At 38.1% G+C, this 19,921-nt stretch overlaps 1 protein-coding gene across 4 annotated transcripts in view; it reads left to right on the plus strand.

The window, feature by feature from the left end:
* ELF1 (E74 like ETS transcription factor 1) overlaps positions 1-19,921 on the plus strand; it is a 117,791-nt gene that overhangs the window by 56,061 nt on the left and 41,809 nt on the right. For 3 of the 4 annotated variants that reach the window (XM_028151545.2, XM_054719833.1, XM_008145536.3), the window contains one exon: positions 9,513-9,843. The exons of the other annotated variant lie outside the window; for it this stretch is intronic. In XM_028151545.2, the coding sequence (XP_028007346.2) occupies positions 9,772-9,843 (72 nt within the window). In that variant the 5' untranslated portion in view covers positions 9,513-9,771. The remainder of the gene's footprint in view (positions 1-9,512; positions 9,844-19,921) is intronic. 4 annotated transcript variants of the gene reach the window in all.

Genomic DNA, 19,921 nt, shown 5'->3' on the forward strand with positions numbered 1-19,921 from the left:
CCCCTGCTGGCCTGTTTGCCCCTAACTGCCCTTCTCTGCTGGTTTGGTCACCCCCAACTGCCCTCTCCTGCCGACCTGGTCACCCCCAACTGCCCTCCCCTGTAGGTCTGGTCGCCCCTAACTGCCTTCCCCTGCAGGCCTGGTCACCCCTAACTGCCCTCCCCTGCAGGCCTGGTCACCCCCAACTGCCTTCCTCTGCCGGCCATCTTGTGGTGGCCATCTTTGACCACATGGTGGTGGCCATCTTGTATGTTGGAATGATGGTCAATTTGCATATTACCTCTTTATTCTATAGGATAGTTTTGTTTGTTTGTTTGTTTGTTTTATTTATTTAGAGATCGATGTGAAAAAGAAACATCCATGTGAGAGAGAAATATCGATGGGTTGCTTCCTGCCCTGACTGGGATCGAACCCACCACCTTTTGGTGTTTGGGACCATGCTCCAACCAACTAAGGCCACACCAGCCAGGACGATAGCTTATTATTTAAAGAAGAGAAGGGTTGCACTCTGAAATAGTAGGTCTTTCTCACATATGGGGAGCCAGAAGTTTTGTGCACAAGGAATCTTAAAGCCTATCCAATTTGTTGGTAACTTGGGAAAAGGTGAAAATGTTTTGCTTCCCAGTAATTTACATCCTTAAGTCTGGTCCCACTATGATTTGGAAGAGAACCCTATGATCACAGAAAAAGATTATGATCATCCATGAATACATGGAGAAATCTGGATTGAACATGGCAATGAGCACAGACAGAAACCTGGGGGAAAGGGCACTACATACAGGGTTTTAGGGGGAACTGGGGCAAGGCTGACTTTGGCTTCTTTAATACTGGGGTGGGGTAGGGGGCCACGAGAGATTATAAAATACAGAAATGTTGTAATACCTCATTTTGAGATGGAAGTTAAGAGTATTAAAATTGTGACACTTTTAAGCTTGTTCCAAAGAAGATTCCTGTCCACTTTTACAGCCTAGATGTTCAGATATCCTGTTTACAAATCTGGCTGGACATGTTTTTCTCATACCTTTTGCAACATCATGAAGAGCCACTTAAGCCCTTTTAATGGATTTGAAGTTTTTTCCTATAGGTAGTGGAAGTCACTGATTAGCTTTAAGTACAGGAGTGAGTTTATTGTATTTTCATTTTTGGTAAATTACTCTTCCTATAGGGCAAAGAGCCACTGGAGGGGAGCTAGAGTAAAAGTAGTAAGGACCCATCATTTGAATACATGGAACAGCAACTATCACCTAATAATGTGAATCCATGGCCATTAAGCTATTTATATGACTTTTATATTTTGCTTTCAGCTTATGGTGTGTTTCTTTGTAAGAGTGGTAATTCTTATGACATAATAGAGTTTCTTCTAGAAGAGTATTGTGTAATATGGGAGTTGGGAGAGTTATGTTATGTAGCAAAATCTCCTAGGGGACTTGAACAACATATCTCTAGCTTTTCCCCTTCAATTGGGGCCATAGTGAAACACTATTACTAATGAGAATCTGCTATGTTCTCAGATGGGGGAATCATTGCACTAGAGCAGCGATTTTCAACCTTTTTCATCTCATGGAACACATAATTACTAAAATCTTATAGCACATAAAAAAAATATTTTTACCAATCTGACAAGAAAACCATAATTTTGATTCATTCACAACAGATGGCTATTGTTGTGTTGGCTGTTGTCATTTTTTATTTGACAGCCTGAGAGAAAAGAGGTCAGTGCCCCTGACTAAATAGTCAGGTATTGCATGGTTTAAAAATTCTTATGGCACACCAGTTGAAAACCACTGCACTAGAGCTTATCTTCTAAGAAAATGAAAATATTCAAAAGGGAAATAACCATAGAAATGAAACAATTTCCTTCTAGGTTGATTCTGGTATGTTATAGAGAGAAACTTTTTAAATACCCATATAGGTTTTGTTGATAAGCATATTTTAGCATGTCTGTATTTCCTTGATAGGTGTGTTTTTGATTTAGGGTGCTAGAGAGAAGAAAGTTTCTTTAGTCAATCTATTTGCAAAATAAAAAGCACCAATTAATAACATTGTGAAAATTATCATTTTCAACCTTTTCAGAAAGAAGTTAAACTTTTGTCATGGCCAAAATTAAAGCAGTATCTGCTTACCATTCAGTATTTCTCTTTGGTTTTAAATTCTTTTGTTTTCAGAACATGCTCAAAAGAAGGGTTAATCTTGAGACCACAGGTATGGACAGGTCTAGGTATGTGATCTGTTTGGCTGTTCTGCAAGTGCTACAAATGCTACCAGAGTGTAATCTGACACCAGGTAGGCCCAGTGGCCAATGATGGAAAGTGCAGAACAATGTGAAAGAACTGGAATTTCAGGTCTGCCCTCGAGTCCTGGAACTGTTCATCTGGGAGTCAGCATAAAGGTGAAAGCATAGAGAGAAGTCAGCCTGTTCGGCTTGATCATATTGACTTTGTGGGTTTTTGTTGTTGTTGTTGTTGTTTTTTAATTTTAACATGGTTGAAATAAGGTGAGTTTATTCAGGTTTCTAAGACCTGCTTCAGTTTTGCATATGTCAGCAGAAGCCTAACTGAGACTTCCCATTTAAAAAAACATAAATTTGTGTTTCATTCACACAAAAATAAAACTGCCTTTGAAAAAGTTCTACATACTTTTACTTCCCCTTACCTGCCCCCCACACTTGCAATGAAAGATGCCTAAAGCAGGATAGTTACTTAAAAGATATTGGTGGTAATATATAGTACTCATATGGATTCCAAGAACATATTTTAAAACATTTAAATTTTTTTCTTAAATTCCTTGAATACTTAAAATAATTTTAATTTAAAGGTTGGAGTATAGAAACATTTTCTTTTTGAATTAAGTTGTGATTTGTTTCTCTAGTGACATTAACTTGTATTTCCCCCTTCTATTTTGTGTATAGAGCACATGATTTAGAGAGGGCTATATAGTGAGATTTATTTTACAACAGGCTTCTTTTTTTGTTTGTTTGTTTCCTTAGTAGGAACTGAGAGACTATCCTTTTTGGGGAAGTTCAAATCTGATTTCATAACTAACCACGTTTTGGTATGGCTGTCTTTTTTCCATATCCACAAATTTTAAAATGTAAGTGACAGTAATGTGTAAAGAACTAGCAAGAAAAATGTCACTAGAATTTTAAAAGTATTTTAAAGAGTAAGTTGTGGTAGCTTTATAAAAAGGCTTAGTAATGTTTCCTTTTCACTTTTTTAGGCTGAGTCAATGTATAAAGCAAGATGGTTTGATATGATAGTACTTGGGAAAGAACAATAATAGTAAAACGTTAAGATTTAAAGCAATATTAGAAAGATCTGCAAACTCTTTCAGTTCTTTCAGGTAAAAATATGATTGAAAATGATTTACCAGAAATCAAGAGGTTGCATGAAATATTGTAGAGACCATTGCTATAAATATTTGTGTAAGGGAATTCTTATTTTTCCAGATATTCTGCAAAAGAAAAATACTAACGAAATTCTATTAATGTAGAGAAAGGGGCATGACTAGGAATTAAAGCCTCTATTGCTTTTGTTGCCATTAACTGTCTGTTTGACCTTGGGCAAATCAGAATGCTCCAGTCCAAATTAATTAGCTGCTCAATGAATGCATTGTCCTAAGTAATTCTTACATATTTTCCAGCTCTAAAATTGTGTGATTCTATACTTTTAGAATAGGCAGGCCCTTGGAAGGCTGTACAGAATTTATTTTGATACCACTCATTTATTATTTTCATAAAGCATTCTACCATGTTAGAAAATAAACAAAAAGGCCTAACTATGGTCTATTATACAAGAATTCCAGTCATTACAGTTTATAGTTTATTGCTTCTTATTTTCATAGCTTCTTTTCTCTCACTTTTCTTTAATTTCTGTTGCATTTCTTTCAATGTAATACACCTACTTATAATAGGTATATCTATATGGTGATAAGGGTTATTTATTAGATTACCACTTAATGTAAAAATACTTTCTGTTCAGGTACTCAGCATCTGGGGTTATTACAGAATTCCAGTTTTCTAGATACTTCCAACCCTATAAATACACACACACACACACACACACACACACACACACACACCCCTAAACACAAACACTGTCTGAATGCTTTATGAGAGGAAGTCATTCAAATTAAAGGTAGTCATTCCTTTGCTCTAAATTGGTGAATTTTACCTTCTTTGGGTCATAATTGTCTTAGATAAAACCCTTTTGCTTTTTTGTTTGTTTGGTTCTTTTTATTTATCAATTTTTATATTGAGTATAATGAGTTGGTGGCCTAGTTGCTTCCAAAGAGTAGCAGTGATTTTTAATATAGTTATTAATTAACGGGTTTTTACACCTTGGCCTGTGTTTAAAACCCTTTTGCAGAAAACCTAAATTTGCATTCAGTCAGGGATTAAGAAGACAAGTGTTTGAAGTATTAAAAACTGACTTTGACAATCATATATTTTTTAAAATTTATTTTTAATTGAATTCAGAGAGGTAGGGAGAGGGAGAGAGAGTTAGAAACATCAGTGATGAGAGGGAATCATTGATTGTCTGCCTCCTGCACCCGCTCTACTGGGAATTGAGCCTGCAACCTGGGCATGTGCTCTTGACTGGAATTGAACCTGAGACCTTTCAGTCCACAGGCTGAGGCTCTATCCACTGAGCCAAACCAGCTGGGGCCGATCATATGTTTTTATAATGCCTGAAATCTTTTATAATACATTAAATACAAATTAACTACTTGATTGGTTATAGTAGCTAATGTGGCTCAAGGTTTTGTGTTTACAATCCAGTAAATTCATTTTGTTTGGAACAGGCATAATGGAACTCTTGTGTTAAGAGAAGCTTGCCAGACAGGGTGAGGTCCTAGCCCTGAAGCATCTGGGTTTATCAAATTGTTGTCAAATTTTTTAGGCACTGGAATAGAATTATACTTTTGTTGGTAATGGGCTCTGGTGTTTTTTGTTGGAGTCTGGCAAAAAGCTGTGGTAAAGAAGACTCCCAGGAAGTGTGGAAATGAAACTTAAGGAATAATTAGTTACCTGGAATGCACCTGTTACATCTCTTGCACTATACTTAGACTATAATGAAGCTAATGTTTATTGAGTGAAATTTATATGCCAGGCATTCTGCACATCTTATCTTTTCAATTCTAGATTTTGGTGTTATTATACCCATTTTACAAAATGAGGCAACTATGGCTCATGTCTATTTTGCAAAAGAGATCGACATTAACTACTTGTCTAAGGTCACAGTGCAGAAGTTTCAAACCCAAATTGTCTGACTCTAGAGCAGGGGTCCTCAAACTTTTTAAACAGGGGGCCAGTTCACTGTCCCTCAGACCGTTGGAGGGCCGGACTATAGTTTAAAAAAAAACAAAAACTGTGAACAAATTCCTATGCACACTGCACATATCTTATTTTGAAATAAAAAAACAAAACAGCAAAAACACCCGGCGGGCCGGATAAATGTCCTCGGCGGGCCGCATGTGGCCCGCAGGCCGTAGTTTGAGGATGCCTGCTCTAGAGCTTATCCTCTTGATTTGCTTGCTGTACTATTTTACCTTAAATCTGAAGCTTTTTTGGGAGATAAGAAGTTAGAAACCTTATTGCTGAGACATTCCTCTGGCATATCTCCTTGAAGAATAAGAATATGGTCCTGACCTAGTTAAAAGTCAAAGAGACAGGGAAGTTTTTATTACTTGGTAGATGCCCAACTAGATGACCTCGCAAAACTGTGCAAATAAGTTAACTGTTTATGTCTCTGTGTTGAATGAACAATTTTCACTTAGATTTTTTCTTACTTTTTGAAGACTAAGTGACCCTTTGAAAATGAAATGTGTTTGAAAATTATTAACACAGCAGAGTGTTCACAGATATACTGTATATAGCTAGTGGTTAGTAAATTAAAACAAATTTTAAATGTACTGAAGACCTTATAATTTGTAGAGTAAAGCAGAGGCCTTTATTTCTCCTCATTTTGAATATCCATGTATATTCATACAAGAGCAGTTTTGAGGAATGAAATGATAAGTTCAGTTTGGACATGTTTTAGACACATTACTTTGAGGGGACACTGAGGTGGATTTATTTAATACACCACTCAGTGAGTGGATTTTGAGATCAGGAGCTGAACTTGAGATGGAATTTTGTATTTTCTCCATTTTATATCTGTATTTACTTAGAAATCTGTGTTCTAAACTACTAAGCATAAAAGATTTGGGTAGATTTAGAGGCAAGGCTTTATATTGTAGTCATTGACAGAGTCCTGATTTAGGGGATGAGGATTCTAGTTGTAGTTCTGTTGTGCTTTCAAACTGGGACTTTGGACACAGAGACTCAGTTTACTCATGAAAACTTGAATTATTGATCTAGATTTTCACTCTTATCTATTACCAAAAACATTTTAATCCACAGGGCCTTTGTTATTTAAGGGCTTTGTTATTTAAGTACCTGTAATATGTATAGGTGATACCTCTGGTGATACCTTTGGAGTAGGTTAAATAACTATTCAGAGAAGAGGAAGAGCAAAAAGGGGAGTGAAAAATGGGGATCAAAGGCCTAATCCAATAAAATAGTTGAAGAGCTTTTCTTTACTGACACATTTTCAGTTTATGAACTTTCATATTTAAACTAGAGGCCTGGTGCATGAAATTCGTGCATGGGCGGAGAGGTGTCCCTCAGCCTGGCCTGCACTCTCTCGCAATCCTGGACCCCTCAGGGGATGTCTGACTGCCGGGCTGGGCCCGATCTTACAGGGATCCTTGCAGGGTCGGGCCTAAACTGGCAGTCGAACATCCCTCTCGCAATCTGGGACCGCTGGCTCCTAACCACTGGCCTGCCTGCCTGATCGCCCCTAACCACTGGCCTGCTTGCCTGATCGCCCCTAACCACTTTGCATGCCTGCCTGATGCCCCTAACTGCTCGCCTGCCTGCCTGATCGCCCCTAACTGCCTCTGCCTCAGCCTCCGTCACCACGACTTCATGGGAAGGATGTCCAGAATGACATCTGAAAGGTCGTTCAGCTGTTCGGTCTAATTAGCATGTTACGCTTTTATTATTATAGATGAACAAAAGCTACTGACCAGAGTAAAGGTGTCTCTATCCTAACATGGCTTAATGAAAATGGGCAGTCCATTTCAATTTTAGTTTATTGCTGTCCGTTGTTAGTGTGTACTGTAAGGTGTATGTTGAGTGCTTATCCTTATTTTAGAGATTTTTAAAAACATTAAAGCATAGTAGCAGTATGGAAGTGCTAGTAAGAAAAAATATGTATTGCAGTGGAAAAGAAAGTGAAACTTAACTTTACATAGATGTGTTCATATTGGTCATTGGTACAGTGTCACTTTGTATTTGTGAACAAATGGATTTTGGAATAGATTTTGGAATTTAACCTTTTACAGAGAAACTTTTTTATTAGGATAATGGTTTCTTTATTATTAAAAGTACTGCAGTCATTGTTTATAATGAATATATAGAGAAATAGCTTAAATATCTAATGATTGATTTTTAAAACAGTATCTGTCATTAATATAATACTGTTATTACTATGGGCACACAATTTGGTAGGTACAGAAAAAATTTTAGACAATGCTTACTTACCCAAAGAATCAAGAGAAGTTTTTCTTTAATAATCTTGATACCTGGCACATTGCTTTGCAAATAGTAGGCACTGGAACATTTATTCAGTTTAATTAGGGGGACATAATTTTCAAATGTAAGACAATGTACAGTTAATGTTAACTTTGTGGCATGGGCAGTAAGTGCTGTATTTTTGAAGGTCCATATCAGTCAAGACACAGAGGTTAGGAAGCTTTGTGAAAGAAATGGTATTTCAGTTGAGAAGAATGGAAAGATTTGAATGGGTGCTGAGAAATGGGAGAGGTGTTCCTGGAATGGGAATATCAGAAGTTGAGAAGGGAGGCAAGAAATACTGTAGTTTCTGTGGAGGACCATTGGGAGGGGCAAGCCTAGTATAGAGGAATTGGGTTGGGTGGTAATTTAAAGGAAAAGATTATAAATAACATTTGTCTAAGATCATATGCTAGTGTTATGTGTGTATGTCTGTCTATGATCAATTTAGGTCAAAGCACTTTTTTTTTTCTCTTTTAGATATGGTGCATTATTCAAAAACTACCTGAATGTGCTAAGAATACTTAATGTTGAAGTTAATTCATTATTAAAAGGGGTGGGATGGGTGAATGTGGGAAACTGTTGAGTTAGAATTCAGTTTAAGTCAGTAGAAATATCACCTGAATTGAATTATTAACCCTTATTTTATTTTAATACCTAGTTAGGGACAGCACAGTCATCTATGATGACCTCTAGAGTCCAGAATATATAGGGAATTGGCTTTACTGAAATTAGGAAACTGAATATATGATTTGGCTAGCACATGCTAGCTGGATTTAAGTTTTCAGGGAAACTCATTCAGCAACTCAGTTTCATTCCTGAACTTGTCTCTTTAAAATTAAATTGTAAATGCTGTTTCAAAGAATTAGATGTTATTTAATGTGATATATTTTTATATCTTTGTCTTTTCATTTTCATTTATGGCTATAAGCATATGGTACAATATTTAATAAAATTAAAATAAACTTTTAAATTAAAATTTTCCTTTTACTTTTGTTAGTAGTGATAAATTTTATTTATTTATTTTTATTATTTTTTTTTAGTAGTGATAATTTTTTAAAAAACAGGCAAACATCTTTGGACAGTACTTTTTAAGCATTTCTCCCTCCACTGTGAAATTGTTTTCACTCTTAAGTTGTGCTTCTGTTTTTTCTACTATTGTAAAGTGCAGTTCTTTGCATGTTCTAATTTGCCATGACGTGGTCAAGTGCTGTTTCCTTCCTGTTGCTTGCAAGCCTGAGCTAGAGATAAGGATACATTTCAGTGCATTAAAAAAGAAGCCACTGAAGACAGGCTTAAGCATGGTAAAGCATTCTACTTATCAGAAACCTTTTTAAAGAACAGAGAGCGGGCTTTAATTTCTGCTTATTTTTAAAAAGCTCTTAAAATAGTACTTACTAAACTTTAAATATTATTAGACAAATTTTTAAATCCTTATATATTAGATCTAATAGAGATACTGTCTGAATGTTTCTATTAAGGCAAAAATAACACATTATAAAATTACTCATGGAGTAGCATTTCCAATGTATGTGATTTGCTGGGTTAGTGGAAAGAAGAAAATTGTTTATATGCCCTTTATTGTAATTATAAACCTAGCTGTTGCTAGGTGGATATATATATATATATGTTTAAATATTTGGTACTTTAACAGTAGTTTAACTGGGGGGTGGAGAGAATGGCTTTATTTTCAGTAATGAGAGGTGATTTTATCTTAGCAGGGATGAAATCTTCAAAGAAATTATTTACCTAACTTAAAAAAAAAGTGTGTTCATTAGTCATGTTGATTTTGTTTAAAAATATTAACAAAAATACTTTGGAGACACTGTCCTTGGTATCAATTGTTATATTCTAAGTGGGTATGATTTTGTAACTAACTTAAACTTTTGTTTTTCAGGCTAAGAAGTTCTGGAGAAGAAAAATTTCAGAAAAATTGCCTCAGTTTGAATAGCATATCAGAAAATTTGAAACACTTTTCCTAAAGAAACCAAGAAAATTTGAAGCTCCTTTCCTAAAGAAAACCTGTGTATACAGTAACTTCACAGACTTAGTTGGTTTTTTTTTTTTTTTTACCCAAATTGTCACTGGATTCTGCTGCCTGATACTTGAACCTGTTTGGAATTTTTCTCATGTGCCTCTAAGGGGAATGCTTTATTATGGCTGCTGTTGTCCAACAGAACGACCTAGTATTTGAGTTTGCTAGTAACGTCATGGAGGATGAACAACAGGTATGAGACCCAGAAAAAATTTGGATTTTAATAAATTTATTGTTGTGATTTCTTCATTTGTATAAAAAATTACTTACTTTAAATGAGAGTATGAGAAACTTTATTAATGTAGAAATCTAGATATTAAAAATATGGAAGTAATTGTGATCTTATATTTTAAGTACTAGTTAATTCGTTAAAGACTCTTAACCTTAACTGTGATGTGGTAACAAGGAAGTATTACTTTTGGAGTTAAGCTTGTTTTTTTTGTAAAATGAGATTTAAATACCTTAAGTAATTATTTGAAAAGTTCTAGAAGACATATTAACAAAACGTGTAAAATATTTAATAGTACATGATGTATTGTAATAGTTGCTTGCAGTTATGTAATTTTAATGTATATGTTAATTAATATTTATAACCCTAGGCTACTTTTTCAAGCTGATGAAAAGATGTTAGCAGTCCTATAATCATATGTCATTTCAATCCAAAGCATGTGTCTCTGAGGAAGTTACTTTACTTCTCTAGATCTAGATTTCATCATCTTTTGAGTGAAGGGATTGAACTGAAGAATTTCTAAATTGGTTCTTATTGAATTTATACAAGATGTACAAATTACTGTTTCTAGAATGTAAGAAGGATCCAGGAGATATTAAGAAAAGGATCTAAGTTAATTCTAGCCTTCCTTTTTTGGGTGGGGATAGGCTAGGGGTTCTTGGGACTTTATAATTTACTTCATTTTAAACAGGTTATATGGCCATGATGTGGGAGAAATGGTGTAAGAGAGACTCAGTGTACTGGGGAAAATATGTTGAGGACTGATAGGTTTAAAATATGCCTAATAAAGTTGATTTATATACTGAAATAAACCTAATTTCAAGTACCTAACTTTAATAGAGCAATTATAATATATCATGTTTTTATTCTAGAAGTAGAGTTACTACAGGTAATAAAATAAATTGTTACTTTTGTCAGGGCATTATACTTTCTTAGCTGATTGTATTGTTTATTGAAATGACAGAATTTTAAAAATTATAAATAAACCTACAAAAGATCGGAATTTGGATTAAGGTGCCTTAAAATCAAAATGAACTTTGGGTAGGGAGGCAAAAAGTTTGAGGGAGAGGATTGATTGGTCCCAATTAAAAATATATTAATAGTTGCTCTAGCCAGTTTTGCTCAGTGGATAGCGCATCGACCTGCACACTAAAGGGTCCCAGGTTCGATTCTGGTCAAGGGCACATGCCCAGGTTGTGGGCTCAATCCCCAGTAGGGGGCATGCAGGAGACAGCCAATCAATGATTCTCTCTTATCATTGATGTTTCTATCTCTCCCTCTCCCTTTCTCTCTGAAATCAATAAAAATATATTTTAAAACATTAATAGTTATCTGGATTTAATCTAAGATAATAGAAAAGATATTTTAGGAAGAGAAAGTGTTTTGAATTTGCTTTAAAGCAGGACATTTTTGTGTATGTTAAGGTTTGAAAATAGTGTTTACTGTGCAGCCTTTTAGATGAAAGATCCCAGGCTTGATGTGGTGAGGTTTGTTCTCGGGATGTGGTTGCAGATGATAAAGCTTTAGCCACTCACTGGTGTGCTCCAGTGCAGTAGCTTTGACACACTTTTGACTATGAGACATATATTTTATATTATGGTACAGTATTCATACATGTAGCTACATAGCCTTAAAAAAGTTTTGTAAAATACTATTTCCTCTTATTATGTATGGTGCACTTTAGTTTGTCTTGGAGAGGTTACTAATGTCTTTGGGTCGGGAGATGGTGCTTTTAGCTTAATATCTGAATGCACATGTCTAAAGTTATTTATTTTTACCTAACAAAAGGAATATATATTAGTTTTGTGCAGGTACAAGGACTTGACAAATATTTTAACCATATACGGCAAATGTTATTATCTGTTTATTATAATGAGGAATTGAGACATGGAGAGAGGTTCAGATTCTTGCCTAAAGCCATACAGCTAGTAAATAGTGGAGCTGCATTTGAACCCTAGCGGTTTGACTCTCACTAAGGATGTTGAACACTCTTGCAATGATATATGCCAATCTTACTGTATTGTAATCAGTGTACAATGTTTGGAACAATTGGCCAGATTTAGAGTTCTTCAATCTATGGCACAGTAAACTTAACTGATTCACATGGGGTAAATCCAGCAGTGTCAGTTTTATTAGCATCTTATCTAACTGGTGCTTCTACTAGCTTGTTTGTTCACTTGTTAAATTTGTTTTTAATTAAATAAATAATACAATGCCAATTATAAAACAAAGTCACCTAATATGAAAATATGTAAAATAGTGCAAGTCTCACTTCCTCCTCATTCCTTAATTTGATTCAAAGATATTAGTATTGACTATTTGATGTTTAATTTTTCTAGACAAAGGCCTAAACAAAAGAATACTATGTGTATATACAAACCTACACCCAGAAGTTGTTTTTAAGATACAAATGAAAGTATGTGAAGCCATTTTTGTGACTTGTTTGTTTGTACTTAATATATCATTTATTTTTCACATGACAGATGGATCATTTTTTTACCAGTCTCTGATCATGTACAATTGGCTATTAAAAGTACTGTATTTTGCTATTGTAAACAATCTATACTAATGATAGGGGAATATGCAAATTGTTCGGGACGTCTTCACAGTAACAGTAACGACTGAGAACAGCAGGCTGCGTGGGGCGACCAGGTCAGCAAGGGGGGGCAGTTGGGGGCGACCAGGCTGGCAGGGGGGGCAGTTAGGGGCGATCAGGCCAGCAGGCAGAGGTGGTTAGGGGTGATCAGGCTGGCAGGGGGGGGCGCAGTTAGGGGTGATCAGGTAGGCCGGTGAGCAGTTAGGAGCCAGCAGTCCCGGATTGTGAGAGGGATGTCCAACAGCCGGTTTAGGCCCGATCCCGGGGACATCCGGCCGTCGGACATCCCCCGAGGTGTCTCGGATTGGAGAGGGTGCAGGCTGGGATGAGGGGACCCCCTCCAGTGCCTGAATTTTGTGCACCAGGCCTTTAATATTAAAATAAACATCCTAGTTTTGCTGCTGTTCACATCTTAGATTTTGCAGTCAGAACACCTAGGTCTGAATCCTTGTGCCACCTCTGTGACCTTAAGTAAGTTCCTTAACCTCTCTGGTCGTTGGTTTCCTTATCTACAAAATGAAGATGATAATAACAGACCTAATATTATAAGGTTGTTATGAGCATGAAGCGAATTGATGTATGTAAAACTCTTAGAACCATGTTTGGCACATAGCTAATATTTACCCAGTACTATAATTTTTTATTGCAACTTTATGTATGTATGTATAATTATATCCTTCCTATATAATAAAAGCCTAATATGCAACTTGTCCCCTTGACTGGGAGTTCAACCGCTCGCTATGATGTGTGCTGACCACCAGGGGGCAGCGCGGAACATGGAGAGCGTCAGCAATGTGGCACTGGCAGTGGGCGGCAGTGGAGGTGCTGCCAGCCCCGATGGGCCCTGATGAGCGTGGGACCGCGGCGGGATGTTGGAGCAGGTGAACGGGTGCTGCCAGGCCAAGGCAGGTGCGAGCAGGAGCCCGATCACCCCGCAGACGGTGACCAGGGGTGGCGGGGGTGTGGATGGGGGGGGGCTGCCGCCCGGCTCCCAGGCACTGAAGGAGCTGGGTGGGGGACCCAGCTCCAACCGATTGCCCCACAGACGGCAACCAGTGGTCGGCAGGCCCTGATTGCCTGATTGGGGCCAGGCCCCAGGCTGGGACGGGGAACTGGGGGTGGGTGGCAGCGACCAACTTCCCATGGTGCCCAGGTGGGGGCTGTGACCTCTTGGTGGCTACCTGGGGCAGGGGTGATGGGGATGGAGGTGCGGTGGGAATGCGGGGTGTCTGCCAAGCTTGCTCTCACTCATCCTTCTACCCTCCCCCGGTACACCAGGGCTCGCGTGCCAAGGAAGACCCTGTGCTCAGGTGCTGGGCACCCACGAGGAGCCCGCCCCACACCCGCGTGGCCTCTTCCAGGTGGGCCAGGCTGCAGCCATTGGGACCACAGGGGCCAGTCAGGCTCCCCATGGGTTTGTGAAGGAGCTGGTCTGTGAGGCAGGCTGGAAGAGAGTGCACTTTCTGCCTGGATTCTGTGCGACACTACTGGGCAGCCCAGTGGCCCACGCTGCGCCCCATCCCACAGCTTCCGGCCATGCTCACCACATCTCCATGTGGGGACTCGGGTGCTGTGATGTCGTGATGCAGGTGGAGGGGGGCGCATGGGGGCCTGGGGGCCCAGCAGCTTCCCAAGGCCCAGAGGTCAGCTGGGACCTGCCCTTCCACGCCAGACACTTGCACTTCGATTGCTGGCCAGGCCTAGGGATCGCACCATGCACCAATTTCATGCACTGGGCCTCTAGTAATAGTATAAAGTTATTGCAACACTTGTATGATTATTTCTATAGGATTTCTAAAAGTAGATTTACTAAGTTTACTAAAAGCATAAACATATTATCAAATCAGTCTTTCAAAAGGCTGTATCAATTTCTACTACCACCAATAGTATATTTCCTAAACCATCGCTATCAGAAATTTTCTTTTTGGTCAGTCTTTTTTGGTGATAATTACAGTTTACTATTTTAATTTGCATTTCCTTGACTACTAGCAGTGAGGTTGTTGAATTGTTAATTATAAGTACTTTTCATTTAAATTTCTTTCAAATTACTTACTAATATCCTTTTGCCTGGTAATTTTTTATATATTATGGCTATTATATCAGTATCATTGTCTTCTAACTAATTTATTGTACAGGCAATGATTAACTCTTTTTGTGACATGAGACTGATATTTTGTCCCTACCATCTTTTAACATATCTTTTTCCCTATAGAAATTTTAAATATTTATGGCATAAAATTTACCATTTTTGATATCTATTAAGCTTTCCTCACCCTTAAAATTATTAGATAGTCTCTTAATATTTTCTTCTAGTATATCTTACGTGTTTCATTTCTCAGTTCAGATGAAATCTACTTCTATAGAATACTAGAGGCCCAGTGCATGAAATTCCTGCATGGGTAGGGTCCCTAGGCCTGGTTGGCGATCAGGGCTGGCTGGGGCTTCCCTTCCCCGGCTGCTGGCTGGGGCCTTCCTTTATTCCACGCCGCCCCCTGGTCGTTAGCACACGTCATAGCGAGCGATCAAACTCACGATCTCCTGGTCGAACTCCCGAGGGGACACTTTGTATATTAGGCTTTTATCTAATCTAATAATAGACAAATATGCAAATTGACCATACCTCCGACACACCCACAAGCCACGCCTACCATCCAATCAGAGCGAGTATGCAGATTAACCCAAACCAAGATGGCTACAGCCACAGAGAGCAAGGTTTCCTAGGTAACAGAGGAAGCCAAGCTTTCTGCCAGCCGTTGCAGGCCTAAGCCTCCACTCAAGCTACAAAGTTTCAATTATAGAAGGTAAACAAATTCAAACAAATGGCGGCAGAATGGAGCTTGAGAGAGCAGGCCAGGGTTGTCGCCAGCAACAGGGGAAGCAAAGCTTTCCACACACCCTGGCCGGGCCCACCCTCTTAAGGCAACAAAGTTTCAATTATAACCACAACACAATTGGCTGCGGGCCTTGGAGGGAACAGCAGGCTTGGCTCTGCTCCAGGCTACAAAGTTTCAATTGTAGAAGGAAAATAAATTCCAGATACCAGGGCCTCCGTTTGCGTTGCCAGGGGGCGTGGCCCGCCTGCAAACCACCACAGGCCCCTCACTCAGGCCGCCGCACGCCCCAAGGGTACCCCACCCTGATCAGGGACACCCTTCAGGGCAAACCAGCTGGCCCCCACCCCTATACCAGGCCTCTATCCTATCTAATAAAAGAGTACTATGCAGATTGATCATCACTGCAACACACAATATAGCTGCCCCCATGTGGTCAAAGATCCTGCCCCCATGTGGACACAAGATGGCCACCACAAGATGGCCAGCAGGAGAGGGCAGTTGGGGCAATAGGTCCAGCAGGGAAGCAGTTAGGTGTTGATCAGGCTGGCAGGGGAGTGGTTAGGGGGTGATCAGGCTGGCAGGCAGAAGCAGTTAGGGTCCCGGATTGTGAGAGGGTGTAGGCTGGGCTGAGGGACACCCCCCACCCCCTCAATGCACAAATTTCATGCACCAGGCCTCTAGTCATTTATAATACATTTTTTAGTTGAGTCCTCTTAAAGATTTTTCTTCTTCCTTTTGGTAAAATGACTTGGGATATATATGTGCTCAGTTATGGCCCCTATCATATCAGAAGACGTTTGAATGATGAGAAGTGATGTTCTGTTCTACAAGTCTCTTGACTACAGTATATATTTTTCTGGGAGATATTTCTCCACATTTTCACTTATTGCATGGGCATGTGACCATATCATTATAGTTCTAAGACCATAAATAAATATTCATGGAGTACATGTTTAGTGAAATCCACCTCAAAATAATTTTTAAAAATTGTTACTGAAATTATAAATAAGTAAAAACCATTAAATGACAGTGATCACATTTATCAAATCTGGTTGGTAGTCACATGGGTGCATTTATTTTCTATCTACTCTGTTGTGGATTGAAATTGGGTTTGTGTATGTGTGTGTTTAAACCAGAGAGCCCTACCTGGTTTGGCTCAGTGGATAGAATGTGAGCCTGCGGATCAAAGGGTCCTGCGTTCTGTTGTGGTCAAGGACACATACCTTGGTTGCAGGCTCCTCCCCTAGCCAGGGCCCTGTTCAGGGTGCATGCAAAAGGCAACTAATCGGTGTGTTTCTCTCACATCCAATGTTTCTGTCTTTTCCTCTCTCTAAAGATCAATGGGAAAATATCCTCAGGTGAGGATTAACAACAACTACAAATCAGAGAGAAACTAACCTCCATGTAGAGTTTTTTATTTATTGGAAAACTCCTTCAAATTGCAGAGGGAATTTTTCACATGGTTGCATCTTGAGAATGAGGTTGTATTCTGTAGACCGAGAAAATATAGATAAGAATATAGATCACATCAACCTGTCGTTTTTCATCTGGAATGGTAAAATTCTGTTAGGTCAGGGATTATGTGTATCTCAAAATTAGAGTAGAAGGAATGAGTTGATAACATTCTATGTGTAACTTGTTCAGCACCAGGTGTGAACAAGTAGTTGAAATGATGCTACTAACCTATACATGGACACAGTGGATTCCCTGTTATTTATATATACTTCCAGGTTCTATGGACCAGCAAGGCTACTCTACTTGTGCCTGCTGCCCTCTTTTTTCATCTTAGCAAATCAGGTTTATCAAATCCTTTAAAAGTTTGGCCACCTATAAAACTAACATACAGAGGTCACTTGTTTCTTTTCTGTATATCTGGAAAAGCCTTCATCATGTGAGTTATGCCATAGAGCCCCCAACACAAGCCTGATTTATCTTTGGGAAAAGTCTGACTTTGCGTAAGGCCTGTGGCCCTCTTCAGGTTATGTGAAAGGACAATCCTGCCTATGGCCTAGTGTTTGGCCTGGCTTATCTCCCTGCTGGCTGTTGGCAGCAAGGAAGCTGATGATTATTATGAAGGAGGAGCTAGCTGGTGAGGGGAATAGTTGGAACTTTTTATTATTTTCTTTGCAGCATCTTCCTTTAATGTCCCCTAGCCATCACACAGAGGCCCTGGGACAATGTCTTAAAAAGAATATGGATGAGATCATTGTACAGAGATGGGACATGGACTAGACAGGCTCCGGAAACATTCAGTGATGAATTTTAGTAACTAGTGTTTGCTGAGGATTTTGTCCTGTACATTGTGCCATGTGCTTTACAGGGATTTTCCTTTTTAATTCTTACAACAGTCTGATGAAGTAGGTACTTTAAATTCACTTTATAGAAGAGGAAAGTGAGGCTCGGAGAAGGGAATCAATATTTGTATTTATTCATTCTGTATATCTTCCCTCAAATGCTATTCTTTTAATGAGGACTGTGTTGGTTAATTCAAACTCTGTTCTCTCTCAATCACCTCGAGTAGCCTTGCTGGGAAAACAGGAAATTAGTATGTCTTTGATGCATCTCAGTTTAGTTATGTGATCTTAAAACTTTTACCTCCTTTCCATTTCACTTAACACATAACAACTAAAGTATAAATCATTATATAAACAATATCACTGTGTTATTGACATTTTTTTAAGCCAGGGTCACCTTCAACACTATTCAGAGAATGTTGAGAAATAATGTCCTTTGATTTAGTGAAGTAAAAAGAAAACGAATTGCTAATGTTTTGTTAGAGTGAATTTAACAAGTGATGTCCTCAATAATGTTCATAAATGTAATATGTCTAATACTAAATAAGTTAGCATATAGGCAGGATTTCTTTTTAACACAGTAGCCATGATTTTTAATATTATGGCAATTCTATGTTTGTTTGTTTTTTGAAAGAAGGATTATAATGTAGTGACTGGTAATGCATTTGTAAGCTTAATATGTTTCCTCTGTTCCCACCTAATGTGACACTGAGCACTGAAGGTATGAGACAGGCCCAGGGAAGTTGCCTGCACTTTGTGGGGATTGGAGTTAGGGAAGAGAATTTTCCTTTCCTAAAGGTGATATTTTAGGTGACAGTTTTAAGATTTATTATATTTTATGGTTTTGTATGACTTGTGCACTTTTCCCATTACACTTTTTCTCCTGATATGGGCAATAAAACTAAACAAGAACATTTGGGAAAAATTCCATTTATGTTTAAGAAAGCAGCTACTAGGAAGCTCAAGTAACTGGTAACCCCTCTCCCCCCTTCCCTGCCCTAACTCATAAGCGCGTTAAAAAATAATTTGGTATTCAAGATTAACCTGGGATTTTTTTTCAAGTTATTTATTTGTTCTTTGACATATTATTGAATTCCTAAAGTTGGTATTTCTTGTTGATTTAAGAGTCTGTGATGTGGCATGCGGAATGTCAAGTTGGGAACGAGGCACCACTTACTAGCTTTGTGAATTCAGACAAGATTTTAAATTTCATTGAACTTGGATCTCCTCCACCAAAAATAAAAGAATTATCTCCCAAGTTTATGAGCTTTACATATTTTTGTAAAGCATTAGCAAGAGCCTAGTACAAAGGAAGTAGTCAATAAATGTGGGAGCTGCCCGGCCACTGTTGCTCAGTGGTTGAATGTCCACCTATGAATCAGTGAGTCAATGTTTGAGACCCATTCAGGGCACATGCCCGGGTTGTGGGGCTTGATCCCTAGTAGGGAGTGTGCAAGAGGCATCTGATCAATGATTCTCATCATTGATGTTTCTATCTTTCTCTCCCTCTCCCTTCCTCTGAAATCAATAAAAAATATATATATTAAAAAAATTTTTAAAAATAAATGTGGCAGTTACTGTAGTAATGATGAGTTAAATTAAAAAATGTAAGAAGTGTTTTGTGTACTGTTATGTACTTTATATTACTCGATTGTTTTGGATATGTGAGATAAGGAAGGCAAATTTTATAACTTCATTATAAAATTAGACAAAATCATTTGGCTTTTCTTTTCTAATTCTTTTTTCCGATATTTGAAAATGACTGCCTTGGTTCTACACTAAGCCAATAAACTTGTCACTCAGGATTTAAAAATTTTTGCAGATTCATTCTGTGAGGGAGTATTCTCCTTTAACATTATAACATGTTTTTGTTTTGACATAGTTTGACATGGAGTTGTTAGATTTTCTTTTTTTAATGACTCATTTCTGTCATTGCCTATGATCAATTAGCTAGTATGACTTTTCCATTCTGAAAAAGACTTTGTTGTAACTAAACTACCTATATTCAGGAATGTTCTGCTGAATATTTTATTCAATGATTCGTACATATTCAATGATTTCATATAAACCTCCCAAAATCTACCTTTTTTTTTTTAACCTCGTAACTGATTCTGTTCATACTTATCCAGACACACACACACACACACACACACACACACGTGTAACCAACAATATATTGAACTTTTAAAGTAGGCACTCTAATAACAAAACTAAGATTGTTTTCAGTGACTACTTTACTTTTTGAAATTCATGGCCAAGTTGTAATTTAGCCTAACCGAAAAAAGAAAAATCTGGGCAAATACTAAAGAAGGCTAGTT

Source organism: Eptesicus fuscus, chromosome 8 (genome assembly GCF_027574615.1).
Source record: "Eptesicus fuscus isolate TK198812 chromosome 8, DD_ASM_mEF_20220401, whole genome shotgun sequence".
Classification (NCBI taxonomy): Eukaryota; Metazoa; Chordata; class Mammalia; order Chiroptera; family Vespertilionidae; genus Eptesicus; species Eptesicus fuscus.